The 15,718-nt window shown below is 60.8% G+C and overlaps 1 protein-coding gene across 1 annotated transcript in view; it reads right to left on the reverse strand.

The window, feature by feature from the left end:
- Positions 1–6,186, reverse strand: part of UNC5A (unc-5 homolog A (C. elegans)) — a 12,858-nt gene extending 6,672 nt beyond the window's left edge. The window contains 7 exon segments of the mRNA XM_011989985.1: positions 79–267; positions 1,288–1,452; positions 2,859–3,039; positions 3,159–3,262; positions 3,550–3,693; positions 6,011–6,089; positions 6,091–6,186. Of these exon segments, the coding sequence (XP_011845375.1) occupies positions 79–267; positions 1,288–1,452; positions 2,859–3,039; positions 3,159–3,262; positions 3,550–3,693; positions 6,011–6,089; positions 6,091–6,186 (958 nt within the window).
- Positions 6,187–15,718: the final 9,532 nt, after the last annotated feature.

Here is a 15,718-nt window from a genome sequence, read left to right on the forward strand (position 1 = left end):
GCACTAAGGGCATCCCTGCCCCAGCAGCCCTTGGCGTGGGAGCTGGGGCAGGAGTGCTGGGGGCAGGGGGCCCCTCACCTGCTTTGCTGGGCTTGATGCTGACGGGCTGGAAGCCTGAGGTGAGAATGGATGAGTCAGCCACGTCCGAGTCCAGCCCCTCCTTCTTCCGGCAGTAAACGAGGATGAGGACAAGCAGCAGCAGGACGAGGCAGACGGCCACGGCGATGAGGCCCACGTAGAGGGCCACGTCCTCAGGGCCAGAAGCAGCTGCAGGAGACAGCGTGGCCTTGGTGGGGGCAGGGGTGTAGGAGTCTGGGAAGGAGACGTCAGCGGTCTGCATCCCAGGAGGATGAGGTCTGGACCCTGGGGCATCTGCACTAGCTAGGGAGCAGACGCTCGTGGCAGGGACCGTGGAGTCTGTGCGTGTGCATCCCAGCCCTGTGTTTGCCATTACTGTGCTGTGTGACTCTGAGCAAATCACATCCCTCACGGGCTTGAGATCCTGGCTGAGTCTGCTGCCCGGAGGATAGACGAGGGGAAGAGCTACTCCCCCAGGGCGGATGACCTGGTGCCTGGCTGCTAGGCTGAACCTGCTGCCTGCTCTTCTGGGACAAGGGCAGCTTGGGCTGGGGGTGAACTCCTGGGATCCCCAGAGCAGGGGGTCTGCCTCCTGTGTAGTTCCAGGTCAGTGCCTAGACCAGGAGTAGGGGTTTGGGGGCCCTTCTCTCTGTCTGCCTCCCCAAGGCCTGGGGCAGGTTTGGGGAGGGGGTGATTGACTGCTTGGAGGAAGCTATATTGATTTTAGAAGAGTTTTGCATAAATGGAAGAAACGTCCATCAGAAAGGAATTGACACAGATAATTAGGTTTTTAATTGAAAGAATGGGGGAGGGTATGTTCTAGAGGAAAAAAAATCCAACAGAGATCTTTAATTGTTAGTTATGGCTTTGTAATTAACAGCCCTCACAAGCCCGGCGTCCCCACAGGACCTGTATGTGCACTTGGGGGACGAGGCAGATGTGAAGCTGTGGTGTTTGGGCGAGTGTGGGCAATGGGTGCGCATAAGTCAAGGTTCAAATCTGTGCGTGTCTCAGGAGGCATGGGAGGTGGCAGGGCGCGCCTGGGCCCACGTGCAGTATGCTAAGGGTGAGGGGGATCCCACAGGGTCCTGAGCCTGGAGAGGCTACAGCCTTTGGCGGGAGAATAGCTCCCTCAGCCCCCACCTCCCCAGGGCTGGGCAGGGCCAATCCAGGCAAACAGAAGAGGACCTCAGGGCAGAGAAGACTCACTGTGTACACAGAGGTCAGTGGTACAGTTGCGGGTGTCCAGGTCGGCACCCTGGCACTCCTCCCCTCCGTTGCGGGGTGCTGGGTCAGAGCACTCACGGCTCCGCCAGTGGGTGCAGTCCAGCCCACAGGCCGACCACTTGCTCCACGGGCTCCAGCTGCCATCCACTAGATGAGAGACAGACAGGCAGAGAGGAGATGGTGCAGTCAGCCTGGGTGCCCGCCCCGGCGGTCGGCCAGTGTGGCCCCTCTGGGCATCCAGACCAGGCAGGGCAAGGCAGCCTGGATTTGGGGGCAAAGCCAGGGCCAGGCCCGCGATGCACGCCCTCTAGTGTCCAGCTGGCCTTGATGACGCATGCTAATGACAGGGAGGCGCGGATGACGCCGGGGCTGCTTGGCTCTCTCCACACCAGGGAGGCTGTCCTGGCCCTGGGGCAGTGAGGGCTCTCTCGTCACACGTTGACCCTTCTGAACCCAGGGACAAGTGGACTCTGCAGCCACGGGCTGAGCCCTAGACCCTGTCAAACTGTACCTCACATCCTGTGACTTACACCCTATGTTGAGCCCTGAGACTGGACACAGATCGAGCCCTGACTCCAACCATACACCGCACCCCGATCCCCGCCTCAGACTGAGCCTGGCCCTGTGTGGCAGGCGGGTGGGATGGAGCCATGGGGGGGCAGGTTGGTGGGCGCGATGGAGCCAGGGCACGGAGATGGCGTGGTGAGGAACGATGCAGGAGGCGGTGGCCGCTGGTACCTGGGCACAGGGTGGCGCAGGCTGTTTTCTGGACATTCTGCCCCTCACAGAAAGCGCCCCCGTTGAGAGGCGCCGGGTTGGTGCAGCTCCGGCTCCGTTTCTGCCAGCCGCGCCCACAGCTGGCGCTGCAGACGGACCACTCGGTCCACGTCGACCACCCACCGTTCACTGGCCGGACAGAGAAGGGCTGGGGTCAGGGAGCGGGGGCGTCCTCAGATACACTGGCCCAGGGGACGGGGCGTGAGGGCAGAGGGGCTGTGAGCTGGATACGGGTGGGCTGTGTCTGAGCTGGGAGAGAAGGCCTAGGGGAGGCCATGCTCGTGCCTGCTGGCCCCCGGGCCCTGCAGCACGCGTGCCACAGTCTTCCCTTCTCTCAGGGGGCACTCGGGGTAGCCAGGCTGAACCGTGGCTCACGCGCTCCTGCAGCCCAGACCCCAGCCTCTCCTGGGGTGACTCCCGCACCCTCCCTCTGCCGGCTCCTGGGGGTGCCCGGACTGTGCGTCTTCTGATTCCCGCCCTGGAGACTCAGGAGTGGGGACAGTCTGTCACCTTTCCTAGATTCCCATCCTGTCCCTCATCTCCTTTTGCACAATCCCTGCTGCCCACAGGACCTCCAACCTGTCCCATACCTTTGCCCAGACATGCCCCTGGGTCCCCAGCAGTCACAGCGAGCCCTTTGCTTATCCTGCCTAGTCAGACATGATCTGGTTCACCTGGCCTTGGCCTCATGGCTTCTCTTTACCCCACCAACCACATGTCACTGCCCAGGGGCACCACAGTGCCTCTCCCTGTGACCGGGGAGCCCCGGGGCCCACCGTAGACGATGACGGCAGCAGAGGCGCTGCGGCGACGTGCCACAATGTTCTTGGCCACGCAGGTGTAGTTGGCCGTGTCAGCAAGGCGGGCCTGTCGCACCACCAGGCTGTGCTCCCGTGTGATGTATACGTTGGGGTCCAGGGATGGGTCCACCAGGTCCTCGTTCCGGAGCCACTCCACCTAGGAGAGGGAACCCTGCCATGTTCTGCCAGCCCATGCTAACCCCGCCCGGAGTGGCCCCTGCCAGAGTGGCCAGGCAGGAGCCCAGGTCTAGAAGGGGGCACTAGAGGAGTCCTCACCTCGGCTGGAGGGATGCCCTCCGGTGGGCGGCAGGGCAGCACGATGCCCTGCTCCAGGGACACCTCCTTGGCCAGCGGCTCCTGCTCAAAGTTCTTGCGCAAATCTGGAAGAGGAATGAGGGTGTCCTCCTGCCTGAGGGCCTTGCACAGGCTCAGACTGGCTGGCTGCGTCCCTTGTCCTGCAGGGACCATGGCACATGGCAGAGGAAGTGCCAGGTGCACAGGGGGACATGGGGTGGCTAGGCCGTGTCCACAGGCACTTTCTCCACTCATCCAGGCAGGGCTGTGAGATTTTCTGACCGGACCCCTTCTTCCAGGTAGCCTACTGTCCCCTCTCCTGGTGACACCCTCCCGCCATGCGCCCTTGCCCAGGGCCCAGCCCTAGACTCACAGGCTATGCGGATGTAGGCCTTCTGACTCTTGGTGGTGCCCGAGGAGCTCCATGCCACGCACTGGCACCAGTATTCCTCCAGCCCGAACACCTTTTCCACCTGCTGCCTTGAGACGTTAATACGGACCTCCATGGTGGGCAGCCCTGGGGGAGGGAGGGGCAGGTAGTCAGGGCCCCAGCGCCACCCGCAGCCTCGCTCGCTGCCTGGCAAGGGAGTGGACTTTGAAGGCAACCCCCAGTCTGGAGGAAACTCGGAGGCCCAAGAGCCACTTGATTTCTATCTCCTGAAGGCCCCGGGCAGGCTGGGTAGACCTTCCATTCATTATACTTTGTTACCTGAGGCCTGACTCCTTGGAGTCACTTACAGAAATGTCCCTAAAGGGGGCTGCCGTAGAGCTTTGGGCCAGAGGGTCAGAAGGGGTGGGGCAGACAGGCTGAGCTCTGCACCTCTGGGGTAAAAGAGGTGAGGAAGGATCTGGCCCCCTCCCTCAGCGGCCAGCAGATAGATCCTGACATGTGATAATATAATAACAGTCATTAACAATATAATTGCAGTGATTCTGTAGTATGATGCTAGCCTAGCCTAGGACGCCCTGGGACTTAGGGTTTCCCACGTGCAGGGATGGGGATGTTGTCTTAAGCCACTCCCTTGGACAGAAGCGCAGAGGGAAGTAACTTGCTGTGGGGTCCCGGGACTGTCTGCATCCAAAGGGTAAGCTGGGGTGCCTATGCACTAGGGAGAAACTTGGAAGAGGGTGAGAGGGCAGCCAGCAGAGGGGGAGCTGAGCTGGGGGTCCAGGACCCGCTCTGCCTAACTAGGGTGAGGTGGGGGGACTCCGCTCCAGGCTGGACTCAGCCCCCCGCCTTCTGCCATACCTGGACTGAGGCAGGCTCAGGACCCTCTAACCGCTCAGGAGCGGGGGCAGCAACCCTCCTCCTGCCGTCTGTAGCCAAAACCAGCATCCCCAGCAGTGAGAAAAGACTGTTTCCAATTTCTCCTCCTCCTGACCCCAATTTCCCTCGGGTCACTGGCTTATCAGAAAAGGAGAGAGAGGCCGGCAGCCAATGTGTTTCCATTGTTAACAGCGAAATTCAATTAGGGCTGCATTGCGGGAAGAGCGGGCGCCCAGCTGAGCCGCAGGCCGGGAGGCCGTTTCCCTCTTATTTCTCTCACATGTCTTTCTCTGACACTTCCCAGACCCTTCCTCAACAAGTCTCTGGGCTCTCACACTAGGTGTCCAGATTTTTCTATCACTTCGTTCCTGTCGCTGGCCAGCTGTCATAGGAGATGGCTGGGCTGTCACCTCTGGAGAGATCGTGGTAGCTGGGCTGCTTCCCTCCATTCTGGGCACCACCTGCCCCGTTCTCTAAGACACCCAATGTGGACACTCTCAGGGGTGGGGTGGGCAGGCTGAAAACGAGGGGGTGGCTCACAGGATTCTCTATAGGAGAGGGGCCTTGGGCACCAGCTGTCTTTCAAGATGACTGAGGGCATCTGATAAGAAGATTTGGGAACCGGCCCTCCACTCCCTTCTTCCTCTCTGCCTTGGGGGTTAGGGGTGGGAGACTTCCAGAACATTCTGAACTGTGTACTTTTTCTCCCTTGGGTGGACAGGTCTGTTCATAGTTCCTCCATCCCCCGTGGTGCTGTGGGGAGCCTGGCCCTCCTTCAGAAGCCTCACCCATGGCCCAGGGGGCTCAGCTGAGGAGAACAGCACTAAATTGAAGCGCTCCCTTTTCCTTTCCCTTTGTCTTCCCTCCCCTTCTGTCCTGCCACCTCCTCTCCTGCCTCTCACTTGCATGAGTGAGGGCCAAGTGTGTCCTCAATGTGCCAGCTCCAGGCAGTGCCTTGGTGAGGGGTGCCCTTCAGCCCCACAAGCTCCTGGAGGGCAGTGCCTGAGGCGGGGGCTGCAGACCCGGCCCTCCCCTGCCTTTGATGTGAGGGGCTGTGCACTGCCCTCTTGCGGATCACCAGGCGGCCTGGTTCCTGGGAGCAGTGTCTGGGTACAGCTGTGTCTACACCTGCCCGGTCAGTGTAAGCAGGGGCCAGCCTTGGGGAGGGACCCCAGGCCAGCGGGCCTGGGCGGGTGTGTGTATGAACCTGGGCCGCCCAGGGTTTCTGGCTGGGGCTCTGAGGCCAAGCTGGCACTTCGGTTCTCACCTTCTCAGCAATCTGCTTCTAAACAATCTAATAACCAATCAGTTTGTTTAACACAAAATAAATTACACTCCCAGACCAGACTCCAGTGCTTGGTTTCGCAAATTTCAGGCTTTTTAAGTGTCAGCAGGTTTGGGTTCTAGCACTTCAGGCCTTGGTCTCTGTCCCCTGGCCTTCTGGATGAGGACTGAAGGCAAACGAGAGGGAAGTAGGTGCTCTCCTGGGTGTCCACCCGGCCACCCCCAGCCCCACACACGAACGAATGGGCTGCAGAGCTGGGTGGACCTCCAACCCCTGCCATACCTGTCTGACCACAGCATGTTTCTAGTTTGGGGGTCTTTGGTCTGTGTCGCCGTGTGGCGCCACTGCCGTGGTATCTGTCTGTGGGTCAGGAAAGCCTTTCTCTTCGCCTCAAAGCACTCGATGGCTTTGGGTTGAGAAATCGATGAGATCAATGAACATTCAGATGTTCCGGCCATGGGAGGCCTGAGGTCGGATGCTCGGGGCAGAAGAGGACCCTGGTGGTTACGGGTGGGACGTGTCCCAAGCGTTGCTACTCTGCCCGGCAGGAAGAGAACAGGGCCACGGGAGCCTGCCGGGGAGTGTGGGCCGGGGGCTCCCGGCGTGTGTGCTGGCCCGGGCCTGCGACTGCTCATTCAGACAAGGTCCTAGGTTCCTGCCAATCCATGGATCTGAGCCCTCATGATGGCAAGGGTGTTTCAGACAGAGGGGTGTGCACGGGAGCCCGGAAGGGGATGCTGGGAACAGCAGGGGGCTGGACTGGAGCTTCCAGGCTGCAGGAGAGCAGTTCTCTGGCTGTGCTTCCCTGGGGGACCTCCCACAGCAGTGGGAGAACTTACACTGAAAGGACACTGGGGAGAAAGGAAAGGCCCCGTGCTGGGTCCTGACGGGGCGTGTGAGATCTCGAGGCTTCCCCCAACCAATCTGCAAGGGGCAGGATGGGGGCGGTCTCCTCATCCCCATTTTACAGATGAAGAAACTGAGCCCAGGGAGGGGAGGGACTTGCCTGCAGTTCTCCTGCAGACCCTCCCACCAAGACAAGGTGGGCCGTGCTGCTGGGCAGGGAGGCCTCTGGCACTGCCGCTGGGGCCAGGAGAGGCTCTGGTCCTGGGAGGTGCTGGTGCCCAGAGTTCTGTTGGGCTACATTGGCCACCAACCCTCTCTATCTCCCTCCTGAGGGTAGGAGGCGGAGCTGGATCACTGCCCTGAGAGCGTAACTCCTAGTACCTAACCCAAGGTGTGCCACAGAGCAGGTGTTCAGCGAACACCCAAAGACCGCAGGTGAGAAGCTGCAGTCAGGCCAGGGCGCTGAGATGACACTTGGGGGAGGGAGGCAGCCGGTGCTGACTCTTACGGAAGGGCGGGGTGTGACTGCTGCAGACCAGAAGGCCTGCTTGGAGCCCCAGCGGGGCTCTGGCTGAGTAAGAGCCAAGGCCTCAGGCTCAACTGTAAAATGACAAGCTGGTTCTGGGGCTAAATGGCGCTGCCTAAATCCAGGGCTCTTTAGCTCACATCAGATCACTGCCAGAGCTTCCAAACTGTTCTTCCTGGCTGGGGTCTTGCCCTCCTCCAGTCTCCCTGTGCCCAGCATGGTCTTCCTACAGTGCAAATCTGACTGCAGCCCACTCAGGTGTCTCACACACACTCTGGTGTCTCAGCCACCAGGGGCCCCTTAGCGCAGTCTCCCAGGCACTGCTGCCTGCCCCGGGGCTCGCTCTCGCCCCATACCCGAGCCACTCGAGGCTGTTCTGCGCCTCTGCACCTTGCCTGGGTGATGCCCTTTCCAGGTGGTTTTGAGACCTGAGCTTGGATGTTCCTCCTGCTCTGGGAATCCTTCCTGGGCCACCTCTCTAGGCCCAAGGTCCCCAGCCTGTCCTTGGCATCAGTGTGAGTCCTGGGTGACACCTGCCTTCCCAGCTGCACTGTGGCTTGAGCGTCATGGCAATGGCCTGTGTGTCCCACATGGGCTGTGACTCAACAGGGTATGTGTGCTATGTGTCTCAGGATGGCTGAGGCCTTGGTGGGAGGGGGCTCAGGACCACCCCCGAGATGTCATTATGTGCGGGGTGCTCCACAAAGCACCAAGGGAGAGGAAACTGAAACAGACTCTACTGAGTGAGGAGGAAGAGGAGGAGGAGGAGGAGGAGAAGGAGGAAGGGGAGGAGGAGAGAAAGGGAGGGAGAGGGGAAGGGGAGGGAGGGGGAGAGGGAGGGGGAAAAGGGAGAGGAGGGGAAGGAGGAGAGGCTGTTGTCCGCTCCTGCCTCTCCCTCTGCCAGTCCTCTCTGGGGGAGTCATGGAACCCAGACATGTGGGCTGTCTGCCCACGTCCCCAGTGCCTGCTTAAGGCCAGGGCTGGAGGTGGGGAATGTTGTGTCTCATGGAAGAGGCGCTTCCTGGGTCTGCTCGCTGCACCTGGAACCCCGCTCTGTGCCCCCAGCTGAGTCTGGCTCCCTCCGCTCAGTGTCTCGGGACCTGCCGCTTCCATCAGCCTCCATCCCGGCCCCTGAATCACATATACCTCTGCCATGCCGCTCTGCAGCTCGAGATCCCCTAAGACAGTGGCCTCACCTTGGTCCCCTGCACACCCTCACCCTCACTGCTGACCCACTGGCACGCAGGCGTCTGCCTCCAGGCTTCCCTGGGCTGTGTCCCCTGCCTGGGAGGCAGGTCCCCTTCTTGGCTCCCTAACCAGTTCTTAGGCCTCTCTCAGTTTACACATCACCTCCCCTGAGGGGCCTCTCCTCTCGCTGAGAGGTCACCCGCTCTCTGCCTGTCTGTGGGGGCTTAGGCTCCGCGCGAGGGGTGCTGTGTCCCCGGCACGGGAGTGGGTGCGCACAGAGGTGTGAGTGAATGCCTGACTGATGGAATGAACCAACGCACAAGAAAACAATCACTGAACCTGAGGTCTGGGAGCTCCTTGATCATCAGGGACCCACTCTGTCCCGCTCCTTCTCCCCAAACTGCTGAGGGGTGTCGCCTCTGGGGAAGGCCTCCGGGGTCCAAGGTGGGAAATCCTGGGGGCAGCTGCAGGCTCCTCTGGGCTGGCCAAGACTCGCCTCCCCCTGGATGGGCCCTGCCCGGGGAGGCCCCAGGCTCGGCTCACCGCTGCTCCCGTCCGTGCTGCGCTCAATCACATGGTCCACCTGGCGCACCCACTCCCCGTTGCACTTGAAGAAGATCTGCGTGGCGGGCACGGCCTTGCACACCAGCAGCACCGGCTTGTTCTTGACGATGTAGACGTCTTCGGGCTCCACCAGGAAGTGGGGAAGCAGGTCCGGGTTTGCACCAGGCACTGGGTTGGCCACGGTGGCACTCTGCTGGGCACCTGTGGCAGGGTAGAGGGGGAAGGTGAGGCAGGGGCCAGGCTGGGCAGGGCAGAGGCAGCGGCTCAGCAAATGATCCCACCGTGGGTTGGGGCGGATGGGAAGAGAGTAAGTCCAGGTTCTGCCATGTCCCAGCTGGGCAATCTCAGGCCAGTGAACATCCCCCACCTGGGTCTCCACGTCCTCCTCTGTGAAAGAGGGGAAGGAGCAGCCCAGGCCATCCTGAAGACCGTGGCGAGGTGAAATGAGACCCGGGCAGAGTCCCAGCACCAAGGCAGCCTGGCGACCGCCTTCCTCGAAGTCCAGGGATCTGGCCAGGCAGGCCCCTGCCCGGGAGGTCCAGGGCAAGGCGGGGCAAGGTGGGAAGGTCCCTGGCCAGGCAGGTGGGCTGCCCGGGGCGGGGGAGGAGCAGCCCTGGCCAGTGGCCACCTCTGGGGCCCTGCTTCCTGGTTGGCCCCATCCCTGGCCCTGCACATTGTAGATGCTCAGAAACAACACGTGGGGTGGGCACAGGCAAGGCGAGAGCCGGGAATCTGTTTGGGAATCTGAGGTACCCACCTCCTTCAGGGAGACCTGAATATATGGGTTTCCTTCTAATTTTAACTGAAAACCACAACCATCCCACAAGTCATTTGTTGCTAATTACACAGGTAATTGGCTCTGAGGCATTGGCAGAGGTAAAATCCCCAGAGTAGTCTGACCCCTGCTCAACCAGCAGGTCCCCTGAGAGGGTGAGGTGGGGGTCACCCTCAGCTCTCACACCCCCCAGCTGCCCTTCGAACAGGCCCTCAGCCAGCCTGGCCTCCCCTGGGGCTGCAGTGATCCCCCCACCAATGCACACTCACAATTGCAGCCCCTGGGCATAGAGGGAAACCCTGGGTTTCCAGACCATCTATTCTGCTCCTCTTAGTGGTGACCCTGGGGAGTGAGCAGCTTGCTATCTGTGAAATGGAGATGACAGCTGCCTGTGGGGGAGGCCGCAGGCCCCTCACATGGTTGGCCTCTGGGCTCCTCCATCCTCCCCACAGGTCGTCCAAAACCCACCCAGGGCTTCAGCCCGGGAGGCCTGGGCCCACCCTACCCACCGAGGGGCACATATACCTGGCCCACTGCCCCTTTCGCTCCTGCTTGCACAGGGACCCTCTCCCCACAGTGGGAGTCCACCCTTCACCAGGACCCTGGTTTCACGGGGAGAGGTGTGTGCACCAGCTCCTGCAGGCACCCTGGAGGGCAGGCTCGGACTGAGGGCTCAGGGGCCTCTGCAACTTCAGGCGGGTCCACCCCATCCTGAACCTGTTTCCGCGTCTGCATAATGGGGCATGGTGCCCAATTCTTAAGGTTGTGGTGAGGATGAAATGAAACAGGCTTGAGGCACTCAGCACAGTGCTCAGGGAACGTTGGCTGCTGTCGGTACTCCCACGATTCTACATGTTCCACAGCAAAGGGCTGCACCCCCTGCACCCCCTCAGCTCGGTCATCTGCACAGCAATCTCATAGGGGTGAGAGCCAATAGGGAAACTGAGGCATGGAGCTGGCAGGTGCCTTAGAGATGGCAGAGGGAGGCTGGCTGAGCTGAGGGGCACAACAGCTGTGTCTTTGTGAACTCAGGGGCAGATGGGTGCGGAGGGCCTTTGGGACATAGCCGGACAGTTTGTCAGCCGCGGGGTCACCGGCCCTCCCTGGGCACCTGCCTCTCGTCTCACCCTCCGGCCTCCCTGACTGCCTCCTGCCCGCCTGCCAGACTCCAGCCTCTCCCCAGCCTGGCTTTCTTCCTTGTGTGCCCTCCCACCGGCCACCACCCCCCGCATGTTCCTGTAGCTCTGTTACGGACCCCAAGCCCTCATCATAAGCGAGTCACACCTGCAGTTCACACTTCGTAAAAATTAAGGTCACCAGACGCACTCCGCCCTGAACCACCTCTGCTGGGGTCTGTCGTAGGCTCGGGAAGTGGGGGAATGTAGGCGATGCTGGGGGGTGGGACCTAGACACCTTACAGACGGGGAACCTGAGGCCCGAGGGGCTCCCTTACTCCAGAGCCACCAGCTTAGACACTGAGCTCATCAACTGAACAGTCACCTGTGTGCTCACCATGGTCACTTGGCAGCCACTGGCCAGCCCTGACCCAGGGGTGGGACCCAGGGGTGGCTCAGGGAGAGCAGGGCTGAGTTGGGCTCCCACATGGTCCTCCCACGGTCTGGAGAATGAATGGAAGGGTGTGGTCTTGGGAGGCTGGGGAGTGTGAACCCTGGAGTGGGGGTGTGGGGTGGGTGCTGCTGGCCCAAGGGCCACTCTAGACATGCACCTAGGCAAGCCGCAGCATTTGGGAGGACCCTAGGCCGTGCAGAGGACAGGCCAAGCTGGATGCCAGAGCAAGCCCTGCAGGTGTTGAGAAGCAGGCAGGTGTCACCAAGACCCCCCAGTGGCAGGTTCCGGGCCGGCCTGTGCCATGTCCCTTAACAAGTAAACAATGCGCTGGCCTGTGCCTGCCTCTTGGCAGGGGGGCTGGGTGGGCAGGGGTCCCTAGCTGGGCGTGTGGGGGCAGCGAGGGGGTGCACGGCCCTCCAGCCTCCCTATCGATCAGCACGCCAAGCACTGCTCGCGCCAGCCGCCCAGTGAACCCAGCACAATCCCTCATGTCTGCATTTAACTGCTAATGAAAAATAAATGTACTGTGACCAATAAGGGGCATAGCTCACTTCTCCAGGGCCTCCGTCACGCCACTCTGGCCCCAGGGGGCATTTATCCGGTGGACCCAGGGGGCACCCTCCAGGCTGCAGCTATGTCCTCTAGCAAAGGCACTAGCAGCTATGCCCTCTAGCAAGGGCATGGGTGGGGTAAATTCGGGTGCTACTGGATGTCCTCTCGGGGCTACAGGAATCTTCCCGGGCAGTCAGGGCTAGCATTCCCTGCCTCTGCCCCCCGAGCTCACCGTGTGACTTCTATTCTTGCCATCAGTACCTGAGATCTGTCTGTCCCCGCTGGGTGTCCCAGTCAGGGCTCTCACCTGAGTGAAGGCACAGCCGAGCCTCTGGCCTCCCCCACTGCACATCCTAGGCTACTAGCATGAGCCTTCTTTCCCTTTCCATGTACTTGTCCATCGAAGACAATGCCAGGCAGTGCGTGCTCAGTCCAAAGGACCTAGGATCCTTTCAACAGGGCCTGAGAGCTGACTAGTTTGCCGTAGTCCCTACCACTCCCTGTTGCCTCACCCCGGGTCTGTTTCTCCCATTTCCATTGTTCATCTACCTCCCATGGGTGTTTCAGAATGGGGCCAAGTGCCTTTGACTGACATCACTGAGCCTCACGTTCTGGCCCCAGTTAGTGCTCTAGTCCTTCTCTGCAGAGACACCCATGGATCCCTCCGAGGCAGGAGTTTCCCACCTCCAGGTCTCTGCCTGAAACTCCCTTCCTTCCTCCTTGGCCAGTGCTTTCCTACCTTCTGTCCAGGGCTCAGCTCCAATGCCACCTCCTCTGGAAAGAGGGTTCCCCTGCCTCAACTCTCCTGGGAAAGTACACAAGCCGTCTCACCCTCTCTGCATCTAGGGCCCGTCCTTGCTGGTGCTGGAGCTGTTGTCACAGGAGAAGCAGGCAGGTGGCCCAGGCTTTGTCCCCACCCCAGACTGTGCGTCCTCGGTCCGTGCCACGCAGCACAAGGCTACTTAATCGGGCGTTAGCAACTGGGGAGTCGGGGTGGAGCGCCTACCACTGCTGCCTCTGGGGCCACGGAGGGACAGGCGGGCGAGAACCCTGCCAGGGCGGACACACCTTGGTTGCAGTGGCTCGTGGGCCTGCAGGAGAGCAGGCAGGTACGGGCCCACCAGCTTCACAGGCCCTGCCACTTTCCAAACCCCACTCACCCCTAGTTTTCCAGAGGTTCCTTCCGCCACGTCAAAGCTTTCCCACTGGCACAGGGCGTGACCTGGCCCGGCTGCTTGGAATTAAGTTAGAAGACCTCATTCACTGACTAGCAGATTCCTGAGGGTACTTGATCCCCAGGAACTACAGGACTCGGTCAGACAGGGCTGGGTGGACGGCTCAAGCCCTTAAGTGGAACCCGATTTGCAGTGAACCCCGGGGCCCGCTGGCTGGCCCTGCCTCTCTCAGGAGGGAACTGGCTGCCCACGTGAGCTGGAGCTTGTGCCCTGCTCGGCAAGGGTGGGAGCAGCAAACTGGACAACCCCCACGCCCCACATCTTCACAGGAATAGCAAGGAGGAGGGGCAAGGCGTGTGTGCACGTGTGTGTGCGTGTGTGTGTGCGTGTCTGTGTGTGCGTGTGTGCGTGCACGCGTGTGCGCGCGCGTTTGTGCGTGTCTGTGTGTGCATGTGTGTGTGCGTGTGTGTGTGCGTGTCTGTGTGTGCATGTGTGCGCACGTGTGTGTGTGCATGTCTGTGTGCATGTGTGTGTGTATGCGTGTCTGTGTGTGCGTGTGTGCGCGTGCACGCATGTGTGTGCGTGTTTGTGCGCGTGTGTGCATGTGTGTCCGTGTGTGTGTGTGTTTGTGCGCGTGTGTGCATGTGTGTGCATGTCTGTGTGTGCGTGCACGCGTGTGTGTGCGTGTTTGTGTGCGTGTGTGCATGTGTGTGTGTGCGTGTGTGTGCGTGCACGCGTGTGTGTGCGTTTGTGCGCGTGTGTGTGCGTGTGTGCACGCGTGTGTGTGTGTGCATGTGTGTGTGGTGCGCATGTGTGTGTGTGTGTGTGTGTGTGTAGGGAGGCTGGGGGCTAAGGGGGGTGGCAGCTACAAAAAAGAAGGGAAGCAGATGAGGCCCCAGGGCCAGTGACAATGGGAGGCAAGAGACCCCTGGGCAAGGAGCCTTGGATGGAACTGAGCCTGGGATGGAGGCCACCTTCTCCCATGACCTGAAACGTATTCATTCGTTTGACAAATACTTATTGAACGCCCGCTGTGCGCCAGGAACTGTTCCAGGCACCGGGATCCAGCGCAAGGAAGACAACACAGCCCCCCTCTCTGAAGCTTTCAAGTCGGGGAAACAAAGCAAAACAAAAGCCAAGTGCGGCAGACACAGATGAGGTTACGGAGAAGGTGGAAGGGGCGGACTTTCAGAAAGGGGCGGGTGAGAAGGCTCTCGAGGGCGCGGGGCTCAGACAGGTGCCATCTGAGCAGCGCCCTGAGCACCGAGGCCAGGCTGCAGAGTGTGCTTGGAAAAGGGAATGGGGGACGCCCTAAGGCAGGAGGCAGCTGGGCTTGTCTGAGGATAGCAGGGAGGCCAGTGTGGCCTGGGCAGAGGGAGTGAGGGCGAGATGCATTCGGTCAGAGAGGAAGCAGGGGCTGGACCCCGGGGCCTTTAGGTTTGAGTAAGGAGTTGGGATTTCATTGCCAGGGCCATGGGAAGCCTTTGGGGGTCATGTGAGGGACGTGGTGCACTTCCCCTGTGTGAGGACTGGAAGGGGAGGGGTGGCACTGGGCAGAGGGGAGGTGGGGAGGCTGCTGTGGGCATCCAGTGGCGTGGACTGTGGTGGACCTGCTCCACCTGGTCCACCAGGGAAATGTCAGCAAAGTTGTTGCCTCCTCCTGGAGGCCTTTCTGGATCCACACTCTTTGTCACTCACCCAAGCACCCGCTCCATCCGCTGAGCCTCCATCTGGGTTAATGCCACTTCAGGACCAGGGGGAGTTTCTACCCCGCCTCCCTTGTTAGACCATAAACTCCCTGGAGGCAGAAGCCCAGGTCTGACCAGGATGCTGATGGAGTGTTTGTGGCGTGACTGAATGACCGCCGCTTTTTCCCACTAGAGTTTCAGATCTGCCCAGGGTGGTCCTTCACTCCTGGTCTGTGGAGAGACCCAGAGAGAGGGCAGAGCAGCCCACAGGCGGAGTGGCGGCCAGGGAGAAGCTTCTCGCTCCAGGCTGCCCCCAGCCACCCCCTGGCATGTGCTGCTCTTAGAGGCTGAGTCCTTTTCCTCCCTGCAGTCTGGGAGATAGGACTCGCCTGGAATCTGAGGCCCAAGCTGGGTGTGAAAGTGCTTTCAAATGTTGTATTTTTAAAAGCACCAGAAAATATGAGGTGTGATTAATCAAGCTATTAATGAACCCGTATATACTGAGCAAGGCCTCCATCCCTGGGGGCAGGGGAGGGGTGCAGCAGGGCGTCCCTCAGTCTCACTCAGCTGGGAGAGGTGGGTGCTACTTCCCCAGGCAGCTGCCATTCCCTCCATCCTCCCCGTGGCCTGGTGGTGGGCGCCACCCGCCCCACAGGCCACACGGCATGGTTGAGGAACACAGCCAGGGGCCAGGGCGGCAGCCCCTTCCTCTGCTTCCCTGAGATCTGTTCTGGATGTGAAACGGGGTAGAGGAGGAGGCTGGGGCACAGCAGCCAGCACTGCACCCCTGAGCCCTAGATGCTGGTGCCCAGCAGGCCTTGGGGAGCCCCTGGGCAGCCTCCCCACAGAGGTTTGACCCCAGTAGGTCCACCAGGGCCTGGGGTCCCCGTTCCACAGGTGCTCGGATGTCCGGGCATGGGGAGTGCCACAGGGTGACGTGCCACTCGTGCCTCTGGCTGGCATTTGAGGCCCTGCTGGCCTTGCCTCTAGGGATCCCTCCACACCTGGCAGAGTCTTCACCATGTGCAATTCTCAGGGCTTCTGCCCGTTCTGTCCCAGGTTCTGCCTCCCTCTCACTTTTTGGCTAACAGTGCCTGATTTTCTTTA

The sequence above is a fragment of the Mandrillus leucophaeus genome, unplaced genomic scaffold, assembly GCF_000951045.1.
Source record: "Mandrillus leucophaeus isolate KB7577 unplaced genomic scaffold, Mleu.le_1.0 Scaffold366, whole genome shotgun sequence".
In the NCBI taxonomy this organism is placed as follows: Eukaryota; Metazoa; Chordata; class Mammalia; order Primates; family Cercopithecidae; genus Mandrillus; species Mandrillus leucophaeus.